Genomic DNA, 17,594 nt, shown 5'->3' on the forward strand with positions numbered 1-17,594 from the left:
TGGAGGCGTTAAGATCAGGGGGGGCTCCAGCACTCATTGAAAGGATGTATATAATAGTATGGCATATACCTGAAAGGTAAGAAGATAAGCAGAACAGACACGATTGTAATTTCAGTTTTTTGTATATATCTTCTATTGCTGGTGAGCCCCGAGCTAACCTTGCGTGGCTATGATGACCTACGTGATCTGTGTGATAGAAGTGATAGACAGATGGTTCGTCCAATCCCCTACCGAGTATTTGTTGAGTAAGTGCCGTGCCCAATCCAAACAGTATCCAAGGACGACTTCCCAGAGGGTTTCGTGAAACACACGTTCTGGCGACTCGTGTTAGCTCCCAGCCACCACCATAAAGAATACAAAATGTATCACTGATATAAATACATTTCTCCTTTTACTATTCACCAACCTAACTATTCTGTGGTCTACGGTATTGATTCCTTCTGAAGGCCATTTGGAGCGGTTTTAGAACACACATACAAGCGGGCCAGGTGGTTAAGCACATTGTCAACATGGCTCTTGGCTGATCTCTCCTAACTGCAACCTTGTGGTGGGCCCGCGGCGCAGCGCGGCCTGAGCGCAGCTGGAGCCAGTCATGCTAGCTCTGAGCTAGACCGTGATAGGCCACGGTGACATTTCAGGCTCCCTCGCCAAACCACCAAGGATGAACCTAGTTTGGTTTTCACAATCACACCGTAATGCACCGCACTGCCTAGTGCTTTAACCGAATACTAATATTAAAGGCCATGCAGATATTTGTTTAGAACACTTGTTTAACCAGGTAAAATAGGATACAATTTATAGATCCCTAAAATATACTAGATAAAAATAGATGTTGTTTGTTTTTTATTGAAATAATGTGAGCTCAATGACCAATCAGCTCACACCTTTTGAGTTGAATTTTAAAGTTTTAAAATTTAATGAGTCTCAGTGAATCAGTCAATGGACATCCCATCCATACGTGTAAGAGAATACCGGATAAGCAGGTCCTGCTGTGTTGTCATGTTATTACTTATTGATCCTAACTTGGTTTTGTTTTTTTTGCTTGTTTGCCTGACCTTCTAGATTCTCCGCCGACCAGAAGTGGACAGGTCTCCTCTGTGTTTTTTGGAGGGCAGGACCTCAGCAGAGACTGCAGTTTCCTCAAACCTTTGGCCTCCACCACTGGCAACAACAAGACACTACCAATAGGTGAGCATTTATTTGGTTATTTGGTTTTGAATGTTGTTTGATGACTACTGAGAATCAAAGCGAAAAGTCTATTTATATTTGGTCGATGATTTTAGCCGAAGAATCTCAAGTGAAAACATCCGGAACTCTACTGGACAAATACTGCTTGACCTCTTCACAGTGCGTAGTTAATGCTTGGGGGGGGGGGGGCATATTTAGGCCTGCATCAAGGCTTTTAGCTCAGACCTTTCCAAGGATTAAGACCCTTGCCCGAGTAAGTCCTAAGCTCAGTCGGCTGGTGCATGGCCCCCTCGACAGCATCAAGGCGTTGCCTAACTACCAGTTTGTTTACCCGGGATAGCATATGGCAGATGGAGCCGTAGATTCGTAGGTGCCAAGATTAACGTCTCACACTCATTGCCTGGAGTAGACACACAAACATTCACACACATGTGAGTGTAAGCACGCAATGTAGTGTGTGTGTTTGTGTGTGTGTGTGTGTGTGTATGTGTGTGTGTGTGTGTGTGTGTGAGGGGCACGCTTGTGCCTCCACACAGATCAATACTAAAAGAAGGATCCCTGTAATGAGTTTTTAAGACCTGGCTATCCATTAGCCCCTTTACAAGGTTGTGATATTGACTAGTAAGCGCAACGCATACCAATCCATCTCCCTGTGTGTAATGCATACACCGGGCAATTGCGATTGGAAAAATATCCATTGGGTCTTTGACAACAGTCAATCACCTATTGGAAATCTATAGCTCAGTGCTGCTCCTGACTCATCTCTTTTTATTGGGCGCTCTGTGTTAATGTTCAAAATGAAGGAAATATATTGAGGAATATTGTATGTTGCTGAAATGCCTGACTGAAATGTACTCTAAATGTGAAATATTTTATGTGTGTGTGTGTGTGTGTGTGTGTGTGTGTGTGTGTGTGTGTGTGTGTGTGTGTGTGTGTGTGTGTGTGTGTGTGTGTGTGTGTGTGTGTGTGTGTGTGTGTGTGTGTGTGTGTGTGTGTGTGTGTGTGTTCAGTGCCCACAGCTCTGAGGTTGAACGGTCCCACCAACGGCCTGGGTCTTGAACCCCGCCCCCCGCTGCTAGGCCCCTCCCAGCCCTCATTGGTCCCGCCCAGCCAGACCTACCGCAGCGCCGACCCCGTAGACAGTCCCTGTAAGCCCACCTCACCCCCCCCCCCCCCCCCCCTCCACCACCCTGTCGGTCGTTCATTTTATCCGCGTCTTGTGTGAACCTGAGTGCATTCTCCTCATGCCCCCGTAGCTTCTTCTACCATGAACTCCGCCCCTCCAAAGAAACGCCACAGGGGCTGGCACCCAGGGTCTCTGGTGCCCGCACCCCCCACCGCCGTGCCCGTGCCGGCCATCCGGCCCACCGGATGTTCCCCAGGTCAGTACACACACACACACACACACACACACTCACCCTCCCCCGGCCCAGCCTGGGTCCTGATGTATTCTGCTGGGCTTTGTCGGAAGGGCCTTATAGATTGACCTCTTCTGTCGTGTAGCGCAGGTCAACACACCTGCTGCTTCTTGGTTGGGTTTTTGTTTGGCATGTGTGTGTGTGCTGGGCTGTGTGTGTGTGTGTGTGTTGGTGTGTGTGTTTGTTTTGGACTGTGTGTGTGTGTGTTGGTCTGTGTGTTTGTTTTGGGCTGTGTGTGTGTGTGTGTGTGTGTTGGTGGGGTGTATGTGTGTTGGGCTGTGTGTGCGTTGGGCTGTGTGTGTGCTGGTGGGTGTGTGTGTGTGTTTGGCTGGGTGTGTTTTCTGGTGGGTGTGTGTACGTGTGTCTGTGTGTGTGTGCATGGTGTGTGTCAGAGTACGTGCTCCCGGGAGGTTTCTGCAATGTTATTGACTATACCCCGACCCGTACAACTCTTTCATTTTGAAAACAAACCCCCTCTACCTATTCTTTATCTTTTTTTACACATTGTGTTCTCATGGTAAAGGTGTCTATTTTATGTTATTTTCTTTGACACTTGGTGTACTTCTTATTCTCTCCTACTATTATATCTCTGTTGTCATTCGCCAAACGCCAAAACAAATTGACGTTCCTTTTTTTAACTTACTTGGCAGTAAAGTCAATTCTGAATCTGAATCTGATTCTGAAAGTGGTTGCCAGTATTGACCCTTCCCGTGTCCCCAGGGTCCGTGATGGCCATGCAGACCGCCGTGGCGCCCCCCCCAGCCGCTGGGCTGATCCAGCCCCAGCCGTTGACCGCCGGGGAGACGGTCATCGTCCCCGACAACCTGCTCAACTCCTCGGGCGTGCGGCCCGTTGTCCTCATAGGTACACTACTGCGGGACTAGAGCTACTGCTAGCTCTTCTTCAAGATCACGCTGCATCTTTCAAGGACAACAACATTCTGATTGGACAGCTTTAAAATATAAATATATAAATATATATATAAAAAAATATTGGTTTGATTGCATGATGATTGATGAACGCATCCCTATTCAATTTAATACAGGCTACTAAGAGTCCTACCCTTTGGAGTGTCACTTAATTAGTTTATAACCGCTAGGTAATATTTGTGGGTTCAATTTGTATATAATAATAATAATAATAATTTTACCTACAAACAATTGTAAAGCTGACTGATGAGATGAGATGAAGAGATACAGTGGTGGGTCTGTGTAGTGGGTCGCCCCTGCGTGGGTTATACTGATGCTGTACTGATGCTTTCCAGGGCACGGCACTCTACCCTACTTCTATGGCAACGTGGGGGACATCGTGGTGAGCCCCCTGCTGGTCAGCTGCTATAAGACCAGCCAGCTGACGGACAAGACCCGCGAGAACCTGGGCCTGAGCACCAATCAGCTGCTCAGCGTGGAGACCGTGACCCTTCTCACCCTGCAGTACCTCGCACGACTCGGTACGTTCAGACGCCGCACTAAAGACGTGGTGAGACGCCTCCCACTGGGGAGGTCACCGGTGGGAGTCCATTGTGAAATGACTTGTATAGTTTCCGTTTCCATAGCAACCCTCATCTGACCTTCTTACCCATGTTCAACTCAGCTCGGCTGCTCTCCTGTGTCTTTTTTAAACATTCGAGTCAGAGATTGATTTAAGGTCACGGTTGCTGTGCGTGTGTGTGTGTGTGTGTGTGTGTGTGTGTGTGTGTGTGTGTGTGTGTGTGTGTGTGTGTGTGTGTGTGTGTGTGTGTGTGTGTGTGTATGCGTGCTTATCTCTAACCCCCTCCGGTGTGTGTGTGTGTGTTGAACAGGTCCGACCCAGATCCCGTTGCGGGAGGAGTTTGAGCAGATCGTGCTGAAGGCCATGCTGTGCTGTCCGGGCTCCCCGGCCATCTCCCCCTCCCAGCTGCCCTGGCTGGCCCGGCTGGAGGCCAGCGTGTCGGGGGGCGGGGTCCAGGTGCTGGTGACCAGCGGCTCCCTGGGGGAGGGCATCTCGGAGTCCCTGCGCTCCCTGGGCGAGGGCCCGCTGCCCCAGCAGTGCCTGCCCACCTACGTGGTCATCATCTGCGTGGCCAAGATGGGCGGCACCGAGTTCTGCGTGCTGGTGCTCGGTGAGGGACGCTTAGGAATAGGCATTTCATTGGATTCATTCAACAGAGAGTCTAGAGTATGAATGACAGGCCTTACTTTAAACACATTAACTCTAATGCCAGGTTTGAGTCCATGCACTACCTTGTGCCAATAACAGCTTGTTATAATCCAGAGAGCAGCTGTAGCTTTGAATTACATGGAAAGTCTCTAATAATAGAGACATGTTTTATGCTTTTATTGCATGGAACACACATGTATCAATAGCAATTGAACGTAATAGGTATTTATTACATGGGGGGCCTGCAGTAAAACATTGAACACATGCTATTACACAGACCTAGAAAATTGGTGGTCACTTAGCACAGCGTGCCACAGGGCCATGTCTGAATGCATCACAACACAGGCGACCGATGTGCGTAGAACTAAATCACCGTTGTGCTACCTGTGTCCGGCGGCAGGGAAGTACCAGGCCCGGGCGCTGGCAGAGGGCATGCTGAGCACCAACGAGTTCCTCAAGGAGATCAGCTACGAGCTCATCACGGGGAAAGTCAGCGTGCTGGCGTCCCACTTCAGAACCACCTCGCTGGGTGAGTGTCTGGGCACCTGCGAGCGGTTCAATTGTTTTTTGCTCTAGAAGGCTACATTTTGGAAAAACATGTTCAGAAAAATGCATCAGATTCAGGCTTTCAGTATCATTCACATGTATAATTTATTAATGGGGGAAAATTGTTTCTATATTTATTTCAATGATCGAATCATTTATATTATCTCCACTTGTCCTCTGTGTGTGTTACTGCGATCTAACGTGATGCTGTGTGTCTGTGACTGGTCTCAGGGGACAACCTGGACAAGCAGCTGGTGAAGTACCAGCGCCGGCGTAAAGGCCTGGTGGTCCAGCCCTTCCAGGGGGAGGTCAGCGACCACCTCCACTCCCAGGAGGCTGCCAGCTTGCTGCCCCTCGCCGACCAGGGTAAGGCCGCTACGTCTCCACCCCCCCCCCCCCCGACCCAGACCTACCCAGACCTCTCACTCAGCTCGGCTCTTATTTCCGAAAATTCATGCTCCTCAGTGTGTGATCGTTTCTTGGAATCTGGAACCCACATTTCTTGTTTTGTTTTTCTGTGATTTTTTGGTTGATTTGGTACCTGAAGTACTGGAATTAAAAACATCTAATTGTGATTATCATTTTTAACTTAATTGAATCATCTCATTTAGAAAGCACCTTTTAAGTGTACAAATAGACAAATTGCAAAATAAACCATTGATTAAATGCGTAAAAGGTATAAATTGAACAGCGATCTTCTAAACACTAGAGGGCAGAAACGGTCCTCTTAAGAGAACACACCCCCTTAATCCTCACAACCCCTCTCCCTACTTGTCTTTTACAAAACATTATAAGCTTGAAATATCTTTGTGATAGAGGCGCATCTACAACCTATTGACCACAGTTTACGGTCAGAGCTAATAGAAAACAGGCTGGAAAAAAAATTATATTTGATAGATAAGACACACTTTATTTATCCTGCACAGCAGAAACGACAGTAATAAGAAGACCAATAACATTTTTTAATTAAGAATAAAAAATACTAAAATACACCAGTCTGATCATCTCAGTGGCTTAACAAACAGGAAATAGCATCAGCCAATCTTTAGCCATACCAATGACCTGACCTCCTCCTGCCTCCCCAGACCTGCTGGACGAGGTGTTCCAGATCTACCCCCCCCAGCTGAGCGTCGCCCGCAGCCTGCTCTCCCAGGTCTGCTCCATAGCAGACTCAGGCAGCCAGAGCCTGGACCTGGGGCGCTTCTGCAAGGTGGACTTCCTGGTACTGGTCCCGCCTTCACACGCGCTGATGCACCAGACGGCTCAGCGCATCCGACAGTCAGGTACGCTCCAGAACCCCATTTACGTTCCGACGATAGATCTTGGTATGGTGAGCGATTTAGGGGGCGGGGGGGGGGACTAATCGTCCGGAGGTCATGACGCAAAGAAACAACACGATATGAGTAAAACATTTAGCTGTTTTACGTTTAGCGATGTATTACGTTAAGTGGTTGAGAGACGCAATCAAAGTTGAAAAAGACTACGAAAGGTTCTGGTTGAAGGTTCTGGTTGAACCGAGTTTCTATAAAACCTGTCGTCAGAGTGCAAAGCAGCTCAAGGAATGTTGATGAATAGGGGTTAGTCATTTGTTGTGTCTATAAGTGCTTCAGGGCGCCATCAATACCTCACAGCATCTCAGGGCTCCAGAGAGAGGACACCTCGACGGCGAGGCTTATAAAGTGTGTTCTGAATCCAGCGTCCTTCATAGGGAGAGTGGTGTTTTTAACGACTGCGTCATGTCTTTGTGCAGGTGTGCTGGTGGACCTGGGCATCGAGGATGTGGCCTCGGCCCACCAGAGGGCAGACAAGTACGTGCTGCGTCTGCACGGGGACGTGCACTCCAAGATGGAGTCCTTCATGAGGAAGGTCAAGCAGAATCCCTACACGCTGTTTGTCCTCATCCACGACAACTCCCACGTCGACCTCACGAGGTAAGAGCAATGACCAGGTGCTCCAAACAGGAAGTAGCACTATACCAACGAGGCCGCAGGGTGATGGTCGTGCCCGGTAGAACGGACAATACATCGTGGGTTGTGTTGTTCCTGTCGACGCGTAACATGAGACTGATGATGCTAATAATGACCATGCACGGCTCAACTAAATGGCGCCTCGAGATAAAGGATGAGGATGACTGGGCTTTAAAGGTAGGCGCCATCGGTTGGGGATGGAAGTTGGAGGGGATGTGAGCTTAAAATAATAATAGGCATCCATCATGTGTAGCTCTCCCTCATGTTGAGTAATTAGATCTGTGTATACACAATAGGTCTAAACCATTTTATGGCCGGACAAAATAACTCTACCTATCTTTTTAAGAGCCTACTGGTACTCATTGATGTGCATTTTATCTTCTTGAATGCAGTGTCTATATTATAATGTGTATTATATTAATTATTGGTCTCTCTCTCTCTCGCTCAATCCTGGCCCCTCTCGCTCCCTCTGTCTCTGTCTGTCTCTGTCCATCTCTCTGTCTCTCTCTCGTTCTCCCTCTGCCTCTGTCTCCCTCTCCCCCCTCACTCTGTCTTTCTCCCTCCCTCTGTCTCCCTCCCCTTCTCTCCTCTCTCCCTCCTTCCCCCCCCCCCCCCCTCTCCTCTGCTCCTCCTCCCCGCCCCCACAGTGCCCTCTCTGGCTCCGTGTGCCACGGGGAGCTGCAGGGTCTGGCCGACCGCGTGGTGAACTGCAAGGAGGTGCTGGAGGCGGTGAACCTGGTGGTGCTGCAGGTCAGCTGCTTCCCCTACACGTTGCAGACCCGCCAGTCCCGCATCAGCGCCCACAACGAGGTGCACTGGCCCTCCGCCCAGAGCCTGGTGAGTACGGGGGGGATAATGATGGATGAACCCATACCATGGTATGGCTCATGGTTTGGGTCCCACCTTTCTCGTTGTGCAGAGCGTGTGCTGCCTGACACCAATCCTAGACAAAAATACAATTTGAATGTGGTTTTTAATTTTATGTTTTCTATAATTTTTGGGTTGTTATTTTCGTCCAAAATGTAGTATAATTGCATCATTTGTTGTTAAAGACAAAGTAGAAAATAGATTTCAGATGTCAATATAATGTCCATGTTAATGTTCATAGGTCTTACGTGTTAGTATTGTATCTCTGTGTTAGAGGCAGACTGTGTGTGTACCGGTCTGGCTCTGGGGGTCTAGATGTGTGTGTGTAATGTTCCTGCAGGGGGAGCCTTCTGCTGAGCAGCTGGTGTACTTCGGTATGAAGGACTACAGCAGCTCCCTGCAGTGGGGCGTGGCCAGCCCCATACTGCGCTGTGACGACGCCTTCGAGAAGATGGTCCACACACTGCTCCAAAGGTCAGTCAGGAGGAGAGGCCCCTGAAGCTCATCCCACAGGGGCCACCGTGAACCGCTTCAGCTCAGCTCTATGTTGATTTGTGTCTTCTTATAAATCTGATTACGGTGCGTTCATTTATGAGTGGTTTTCAAGACCGATCCGTGGGAAATTAACATCAATATTTTCTGGATGAGGATTTCTGTTTTTCGTTTTAAATGTTTGAAATAAAGATTTCAATCAATCAATCAATCAAATTATTTAAATTAAGTGCATAGAAGATCCAGAATCAAGCAAGCTCCATTGGGCAGTAAACCAGAATGCGTTAGCCAATCAATACAAACACAATCAATCCATATATCACAAAGGAGCTTGTTTTAGCACAGGGCTCCCCCCATTGTTTCGCCACAGCAATAGTTAACCAAACCTCCTCCCACCTCCTCCCCCCTCCTCCCCTCCAACACCTGCACGACCTGCCCAGGCACCCCCACCTCCACAGCATGGTGATCCGCAGCTACCTGCTCATCCAGCAGTATACGGAGGCCATGATGGCGCTGACCTCCTCCCCGTCGCTCCGGGACCACATCACCCCCGAGACGCTGGCCATGGTGGAGGACCTGATCAGCGCCCCCTGCAGGGAGGGCTCCAGGGGCCGCGGCCACATGCTGCTGGTGCGCGTGCCCTCGCTGCAGCTGGCCATGCTGGCCCGCGAGCGCCTGGAGAACGTGCGCGACAAGCTGGGCCTGCAGTACTGCTTCGCCGTGCTGCTGGGGAGCCCCGCCTCGGAGCTCAGCCTGCCCGCCAACTTCACCAGCCGCCTGAGGGTGAGGCCGGCCGCTAGCAGCCTGCTGGGACAGCGGCCTGCTGGGACAGCGGCCTGCTGTTCTGTCCTGGTTGTTTGTGGTCTTTATTTTATTATGAAGTATGGAAAGATGTATTTGCCTTCTACATATTGCTATGTATTTGCCTTATTCTTCTACATACATTTTAACAAAATAATTTACAAAATATTTGTTACTCACACGTAACAGTATTCAATTCTGGTCCCATAACTTCCATTTAAAATTGTAGCTACTCTATCGCCCCCTATTGGAATGAAAAGGAAATGCATTGAAAGTACTGGGGAAGAGATGGTTATATTGACATTGGTTATTATCAGTACAACAGACAATTGTCTTTTTTTTGGAGATTAAAGAGAAAGACCAAGTTGCTAATGCTTTTGACTCACAGAATCACCATAACGCAAATTGAAAGCGTACTAATGAAAGGACTGGTTGTTTCACTTCAGGCGTGGCGAGGCTGTGACAATGAAGAGTGGGTCCCCCACACGTACGAGGACCTAGAGGGGCTCCCCTGCATCGTCATCCTCACTGGGAAAGACCCCCTCGGAGAAACCTTCCCAAGGTGCACCACCGCGACCATTGACCCGACATCTGAACGTTGAACCGTCTTCTAAAGACTATGGACACATAGACACACTACGAGAAGCAATGAAACGCTCCGGGTTTTAATCAAAGCCCTAGAATACAAGCCTGACGCCGCTTTTCATCGTGTCCTTTTCATGGATTTCCTCCGTCCTTGCACTGTCAATAACAGCTTACTGTGACGGCTGCTCAATTAGCGCCACTCACAGTCTGAAGGCCGCGCGCCTCTCCCCCCTCTCCCCCCTCTCCCCCCTCTCCCCCCTCTCCTTCACCCTCCCCATCCCCGGCCCCTAGCGATCTCTGATCTCACTTAGCAGCCGAGCTGACACACGGGCTTATCGAGTGCTATTCATTTGCGAGCCGTCACAGAAGCGGCTTTAGGGCTGAGTGCCCCCCCTCCCCTTCCTAACAGCCCCGATCCCCCCCCCCCCACAGGTCTCTGAAGTACAGCGACCTGCGGCTCATCGACTGCAGCTACCTGACCCGCACCGCCCTGGAGCAGGAGGTGGGCCTGGCCTGCACCTACGTCTCCACGGGCGGGGTCCGGGACCCCAAGAGGGCCCGCAAGGCGCCGTCGCGGGAGAGCGAGGGTGAGCGGGTGGGCAGCTCGTGCAAAGGGGAGGAGCCGGAGGGGCGCCGGAGCGATGGCAGCGAAGCCGCCAGAGCCCTCGGTTGGTCTCTCTCTCTCTCTTGTCTGTGGTTCACGATGAAGACACTTTACGTTATACAGCAGACTACTTAATGCCACAGGCAGAAACCGCAGCACTTGGGAGAGGCAGTGCCCCCACCGGTATACCTGGATGGGCTCTTGTTGTGTTTGGTTATTCTGTATGATCAATAAATTAAATCAAATCACGAGAACCCAGAATTATTTTACCTTGTTTAGCGTGTGAATGTGTGCGTGTGTGTGTGTGTGTGTGTGTGTGTGTGTGTGTGTGTGTGTGTGTGTGTGTGTGTGTGTGTGTGTGTGTGTCTGTGTGTCTGTGTGTCTGTGTGTGTGTGCATGGCAAGTTAATACCGTGGTTCCGAATGTGGGAGGTACGTCTCCCTTGAGTCAAACTTATTTTGTGCCAAAGGGGGGCCCTGAATAATACATTTGGGGGTCCCTGGGTTAGCATTAGGGGTATTGCCCCTTCACCCGTCGGTCTCTTCTGTCCTGACAGTCCCCCTTCTCCCCTCCAGGCTCCCTGGCAGAGAACTGCGTCAGCTCCTCGGACGTGGCCTACACCTCCCACAATCCCTCCCCCTCCTTCCCCCCCAACCCCCCCTCCTCCTCCTCCTCCTCCTCCTACTCCTCCTCCGGCCCCCACCACCGGGACGAGTCCTCCAACACCGGGCAGCAGGTGAAGCTGGAGTGCGACTCCCTGGGCGCGGGCGCCGGCCTCCCCCCGTCGGAGCCCTCCTCCAAACCCCCGCCGTCCCTCTGCTCCACCTCCTCCTCCTCCTCCTCCTCCACCGGCTCCTCCTTCTCCCCGTCCTCGTCCTCCGCCACCCCGCAGAAGCCCAGCCAGTCCACGCAGCGCGGCCGGGACGGCGCCGCCGCCGCCGCCCGCGCCCCGCCGCGCCGCGCGCCGAGGACCGTCATCCTGTCGCGGGCCGCCTACAACCTGCTGGCCGGCGAGTCCGGCAGCCAGCTGAGCTCCTGCGCCCTGCTGCCCCACGCCGACGTGGCCTGGAGCAGCCCGCTGCGGCCCCCCGTCACCCAGCACCTCCGGGGGCCCGAGCAGAGCGCCTACTACCGCCAGTGGAGCGTGGCCCGGCAGCACCACGCCGACCACGAGGGCCCCGTCGTGCCCCACCCACGGCGCCTGCTTCTCAGCGGACCCCCGCAGGCGAGTCCCAAGGGCTTCCCCCCGCTTACGCAAATTAGAGAGTCTCCCGTCGGCCGATTGAATGCAAAGTCAACCTGACGTCAAGGCCTCGACTAGGGTGGGACGGGATGCAAAGTTCAACTAGGTTTGACCCGCTTTGCTGACATTCGATCGGCACGGACGACCTGCCGAGGGGGATTTGCATCCACAACGCACCTCAGTGCGTCATTAGATCTCAATTCCCCCTCTCTGTCATCCTATCATGAGCCATTATGCTGCTATGTGATCTTCAGTTTGGTTTGCCTCCTCGTCCAATCTGGGGGCCTTAAGGATTATTGAACAGTGTAGGCAATGAATGTAAGCTCTATATTGAGCAAACCTCGCATTAAACATGACAAATCACGATATGGGATTTAGTATGAATGCAGTTGCTTTTACGTAACGATGTGGGTTGGCCCTTCTAGGTGGGGAAGACAGGCGCCTACCTGCAGTTCCTGCGCATTCTGTCCCGCATGCTCATCAGACTGCTGGAGGTGGACGTGTATGATGAAGAGGAGCTGGACGAAGGTCAGACCCAACTTTAACTTTAAATAAAACTGAAAACAACACACCATGGTGTGGGAAAATGAAAAACCTGGGGTAATCCGAGGTTATCCTGAAATGTAAATCTTGTTCTTGTTTTGTGACCTATGCAGAAACACAGAGCGAGGCGGTGACTCCGGTGAACACACAGTGGCCCGACATCGAGGACATCCGCATGCTGACCTTTGACCTCTTTCCCCGAGACCCCAAATTCAGGAGAGACAGTCCCGTTTTCTCGGACAACATGCCAAAGCTCTTTCAAGGTCAGCAAAAACCTTAATCTCGAGCAGAGCATTGACTCATATATGAATTAATCTAAGATACCGTCCCACCAAAGAGATCCTTTCATCTAAGCTGGTCTTTTACATTCAGATCTGAAACAAGAACCTCAAGAGAGCCAAACACAAGCAAAAAGAGAGACCCGGTCCATTCGCCTGAGTCGGTTCGCCGCCCACAATGCATTTCACCACTGTGAACAGTGCCACCACTACTGTGAAGCCAGCCCTGCCACACAGGTACACCTCAACCCTGATTGGACCAGACAAGCATCTCAGACTCACTCAGTACATGGGGCCGGATTTAGTTCGGGACCCAATGTTTATCATTCATGCACAACTTAAAAAAAAGCAGGTAGCTTGTCTAAATACTTTTGAAATGTTTCAGCTTTATCAGCGTGTGTGGGGGCGAGGTTGAGTGCTGTAGCACCATCATTAACGAAGAATTCCGCGTGTGTATGTGTGTGTTTTGCAGCTCTCTGAGTGCACCTTCCATGCCTTCACCTTCTGCTCCTCCATGCTGGGAGAGGAGCTGCAGCTCCACTTCATCATTCCCAAAGCCAAGGAGCAGCACTTCATCTTCAGCCAGCAGGGCAGCCACCTGGAGAGCATGCAGCTCCCCCTAGTTTCCACCAAGGTACCCGTGCGGTAGATAAACATGGATTGATATGGATTGGTATGGGTGTGCTCTTCATCACCATCCGTGTCAGGCTGAATGAAGGCGGGTTTTACGCTGAGGAAGGATAGCAGGCGTTCTCTTTCCTACACCAAGCCAGCAATGCCGAGCGTCCAGTGGGCAGCGGGGCAATTTCTCTAGACAAACAATACGGTGCTTGTCCGCAGGGACTGGGTGAGAGCAGGTGCGAATACAGAGGAGGCCTGGCTAACGTCCGGCACGTCTCCCACTCCCTTACTCTCTATCTCTCTCTTTCTCTCTCTCTCTCTGTCCTGCTCTCTGTCTCTGTGGCTTGCTCTCTCTCTCTTACGCTTTCTCTCCCACTCTTTTTCTCTCTCTCGCTCTTTCTTTATTTTGCTTTCCCTCTCTTCCTCTCTGTCTCTCTTGTGCTCCCCCTCCCCTCTCCCTCTCCCCCTCTCCCTCTCTCCCTCTCCCCCTCTCTCTGCCCGACCCGCTCTGACCCTGTTGGCTGTGCTCCCTGCAGGACCCCGAGAGGCTGAAGAGCCCCATCTTCACCCCCACCACGGGCCGCCAGGAGCACGGCCTGCTCAACCTGTACCACGCCCTGGAGGGCGCCGACCACCTCCACATCCTGGTGGTCAAGCAGTACGAGATGCCCCACTACAGGAAGTACTGGCCCAACCACATCCTGCTGGTGCTGCCCGCCATGTTCAACAGCGCAGGCGTCGGTAAGCAGCATATCTTATACACCAGTGTGGCTGAAATACAGGGCCCGAAACATCCACAGAACAGATCATCTCGCCTCCCTCTGTGCCATACTGTACCATGAAACTGAACTTTGATCTGATCTGATTATGAAAACGGCTTCCTTTACTTTCCTATATTTGTATTCCCTTCCCGAGATGGTAACTCAGATTCTCACTACCGAACGCTTGAATCGTGACGGGTGACGGGTGTGCCCAGTGAGTTGTCGATCACTCCATGAGCAAAGTCTAGTGCTTTACTCCAACCTGTCACGTTAATGGGTCGCAGTGTAAGAGTCAACAAGGAAAAGACAAGCAGTGTTATGAGCCAATGGGAGAGGTGCGCCGCGAGGGGAAACACCTCAGGGAGAATAGCCTGATCTGGATGTCAGCCAGTCAGATGCAGAGCAGCTCGCTAACAGGATGTGATGGAAACTCTTTACTGGCAGCCACTGGGCCACAGGGGAGAGGGTGCTACGGGTAAACAGCACACAGTTCACCAGGTGCACAGAGCTGTTTAAGTCATCCAAGTACGACATCCAAGTACTGAGATAGTGAGCTACTTTTTCTATAAACAGCCATTAAAAGAAACGTGGGGAAACCGCCTTGGCTCTGTGCAATGACCTTTCACCTAGATACTGATTCAGCTGAAAGTACAGTGTCCCTTTTTGTTTACATTGCTTGTTTTGTTTACAGTGTAACTAACAGTGTGAACAAAGACAGAGTCTAGGCAGATACTAGTTTAGTTCCATTCCATTCCAATCTAAATCAAACGTTTTGTTCGTATACTTTGCACGTGTTTCCGTATGTTTACAAGAAATCCCATAATCAAGTCCTTATGTTGGCTGACACTGTGATAATGTAGAGCAGTGATAGAAGTTGACGATGTAGATGTATTTGTAAACGTGCCATCTGGTGAGAAAAACTAATTAAATGCTAAATTAAATGCAATCACGTAACTGGGGTTTGTAACTTGCTTATCAAAGTACAAAACATCAGCCTGCAAATGTCCTGTGGAAGTTCCAAATGAAATGTGATTGATAACATGGAGAGTCATGGAGAGTCTCGTCTGGCCGGCCTCTTGACGTCTCTGTGTCGTGGTGCTGTGCAGGCGCGGCTCGCTTCATGATCAAGGAGCTGTCCTACCACAACCTGGAGCTGGAGAGGAACCGGCTGGAGGAGAAGGGGGTGAAGCGCCAGGACGTGTGGCCCTTCATCGTCATGATGGACGACTCCTGTGTGCTGTGGAACGGACACCAGCAGCCCGACAGCGGGTAGGCATTGCTCGTCTCCCTTAGATTCATGGATGAACATTTGTGGGTCGCCAGATCAGCGTCTGATGGCTAAGGGGGGAGGGTTTGAATCCCGGCTGAGAGTCTCTGGGTTCGATCCCCTATGTCCACAGCCTAAGCTGTAGTCGTCCTTGGGCCATATATCTCAACCCCTATCTGCTCCTAAATGACCATGTCGGAATTAACTTGTAAGTTACCATACTTGGGAAAGACCAAAGGCGTCTGCTAAATGACTAAACACTCATAGTAAGGGTCATGACCAGGCCCAACCAGGGCTATTCTCAATGTCTCCATCCCTCTCACACACCCTGGCCAACCCTTCCCTCCCTCAGTGAGAGCTCTGAAGGAGGCCTCTCCAACGTGTCCCTGAAGACGGTGCTGCAGCACATGGAGGCCACGCCCAAGGTCTCCCTGTACGCCATGTGCGGGACCCGAAAGTGGAGCAGCGGCCTGGGCCACAAGGCCGGCGGGCGGCCCTTCTCTCGGTGCCACCTCCACGACTTTGTCATGCTCAACGTCGACCTGACCCAGAACGTGCAGTACGACCTCAACCGGTAAGTGGTCGGCGGTGAGGCGTCTGGTGGGACGGCCGGTTGTTTAACGAGTTTCACGATGCTTCATTATCCTTTTTCCTCTCTCTGCTTGCGTGTGGTGCAGGTACGGCTGTGAGGAGGTGGACTTTAACCTGAGGGCCAACAGCAGTGGGCTGTTGCTCTGTCGCTTCAACCACTTCAGCTACATGAAGAAACACATTCCAGTCGGGGGCCACAAGGACTACGTGGTCAAACCTAAGCTAATGGTAGCTTTATTTGTATATTATTAAATTATTATTATTATTTTATTTAATTTATATTATATTTGTATGTTTTTTGTATGTTTTATGCTGCTACTGGATACTTGAATTTCCCTCGGGATTAATAAAGTATATATCTATTTGTCAATGCCCTTTAATACACACTTTAAGCCTTGAAGTAGTGACAAACCCATTTATAAACCCCTTTGCTGTACACACACCACACCATGGCAGTTAAAAGATGTGGTGAAGTGATGAAGTGCATCCTGGGAATTAATCTAGTGAACACCATGCAACACGGTTTAACCCCTCGTCTTCCACCTTCCAGGAGATGGAGAACTCCGCCCCCATCAACCCATCCCAGTACGTGTGCGCCCCGGACAGCGAGCAGACCCTGCTGGCCGCCCCCGCCCAGTTCCTCCTGGAGAGGTTCTTGCAGTCCTGCAGCCACAAGCTGTTCCCCAAGGCCATCCGGAACCGAAACAACCCGGTGCTCTCCATAGACAGCTACCTCAACATCGGCACTGAGGTGAGTACCAGACGACACCATGCTACATAGCATCATGCTAAAGAGTACCCTTTAGCATGATGCTATCAGTTATCATACCATTTGGTGGACACTTTAATCCATAGCTTCTCACGGTGTACATGCATAGTGCATGTATTAGATAGATTAGATCAGATACAACTTTATTATCCCCCGTAGGAGAAATTGTGTTTGTTACTCGCATGGATGGGAATCAAACCCCTCACGTTAGGGGTTTTAATGCCCTCCTCCTCCAGTGGACTCAGCATACTTGCAAACTATTCTCTTTTTGGTGAAATTCGCCTTTTTTAAATATGTCATCCACAATCGCGCAGAGACAAAGATCTGCTTGAAATTACGACTGAGATTAAGAAAATCTTTAGTCCGGGGCAGCCCAGCATTTGTGGGAGGATGCCATAGACCCGCCTAACGGGTTAGGTTTACAACAATACTTCTCTCACCTCTTAGAAGTTTGCAGGCATGCTTATGACCCCATTGGGATTCTTGATGTCAGAAATATAAAGTACAAGGCACACTATACTATAGGAACTGCATACGACGAGACAGTATAAACCAACCTCATTCCTCTCCCTCAGGTGTCTGTGTGCTACATCAACTCCCGTCCACACTCCACCAACCAGGACCACCACGGCCTGGTGTTCAGTGGTCTCCTGCTCTATCTGTGCGACTCCTTCGTCGTATCCGGGCTCCTCAAGAAGTTCTCCTTCCTCAAAGGTGCGACACGGTGGTTTCGTGTGTTCATCGCTGATACTGATGATGATGATACTGACACCGGATCTTCATCTTGTTTTGACTGGAGAATGTCTGGATAGTGTCTTCTCGACAGTGTTATGTCATCCGCTGCAATTCACCGTTTGTTTAGACACGTAGGTTAGGGTTAGGCATGGCATTGCTCAAGGGTGTTTACAGTCGGG

At 50.6% G+C, this 17,594-nt stretch overlaps 1 protein-coding gene across 1 annotated transcript in view; it reads left to right on the forward strand.

Annotated features, from left to right (window-relative positions):
- The window catches only part of greb1l (GREB1 like retinoic acid receptor coactivator), a 77,688-nt gene that overhangs the window by 56,766 nt on the left and 3,328 nt on the right, over positions 1-17,594 (forward strand). Inside the window, exons 9-34 of the mRNA XM_056596855.1 lie at positions 1,063-1,188; positions 2,199-2,336; positions 2,445-2,570; positions 3,327-3,470; positions 3,871-4,056; positions 4,408-4,707; positions 5,146-5,274; positions 5,523-5,657; positions 6,377-6,574; positions 7,042-7,222; positions 7,906-8,095; positions 8,466-8,599; positions 9,058-9,400; positions 9,865-9,980; positions 10,436-10,590; positions 11,183-11,832; positions 12,276-12,378; positions 12,507-12,656; positions 12,766-12,908; positions 13,144-13,305; positions 13,829-14,033; positions 15,160-15,322; positions 15,673-15,894; positions 15,998-16,139; positions 16,462-16,662; positions 17,256-17,394. Coding sequence (XP_056452830.1) covers positions 1,063-1,188; positions 2,199-2,336; positions 2,445-2,570; positions 3,327-3,470; positions 3,871-4,056; positions 4,408-4,707; positions 5,146-5,274; positions 5,523-5,657; positions 6,377-6,574; positions 7,042-7,222; positions 7,906-8,095; positions 8,466-8,599; positions 9,058-9,400; positions 9,865-9,980; positions 10,436-10,590; positions 11,183-11,832; positions 12,276-12,378; positions 12,507-12,656; positions 12,766-12,908; positions 13,144-13,305; positions 13,829-14,033; positions 15,160-15,322; positions 15,673-15,894; positions 15,998-16,139; positions 16,462-16,662; positions 17,256-17,394 — 4,881 coding nt within the window. The remainder of the gene's footprint in view (positions 1-1,062; positions 1,189-2,198; positions 2,337-2,444; positions 2,571-3,326; positions 3,471-3,870; positions 4,057-4,407; positions 4,708-5,145; positions 5,275-5,522; positions 5,658-6,376; positions 6,575-7,041; positions 7,223-7,905; positions 8,096-8,465; positions 8,600-9,057; positions 9,401-9,864; positions 9,981-10,435; positions 10,591-11,182; positions 11,833-12,275; positions 12,379-12,506; positions 12,657-12,765; positions 12,909-13,143; positions 13,306-13,828; positions 14,034-15,159; positions 15,323-15,672; positions 15,895-15,997; positions 16,140-16,461; positions 16,663-17,255; positions 17,395-17,594) is intronic.

The sequence above is a fragment of the Gadus chalcogrammus genome, chromosome 8 (genome assembly GCF_026213295.1).
Source record: "Gadus chalcogrammus isolate NIFS_2021 chromosome 8, NIFS_Gcha_1.0, whole genome shotgun sequence".
NCBI classification, from domain to species: Eukaryota; Metazoa; Chordata; class Actinopteri; order Gadiformes; family Gadidae; genus Gadus; species Gadus chalcogrammus.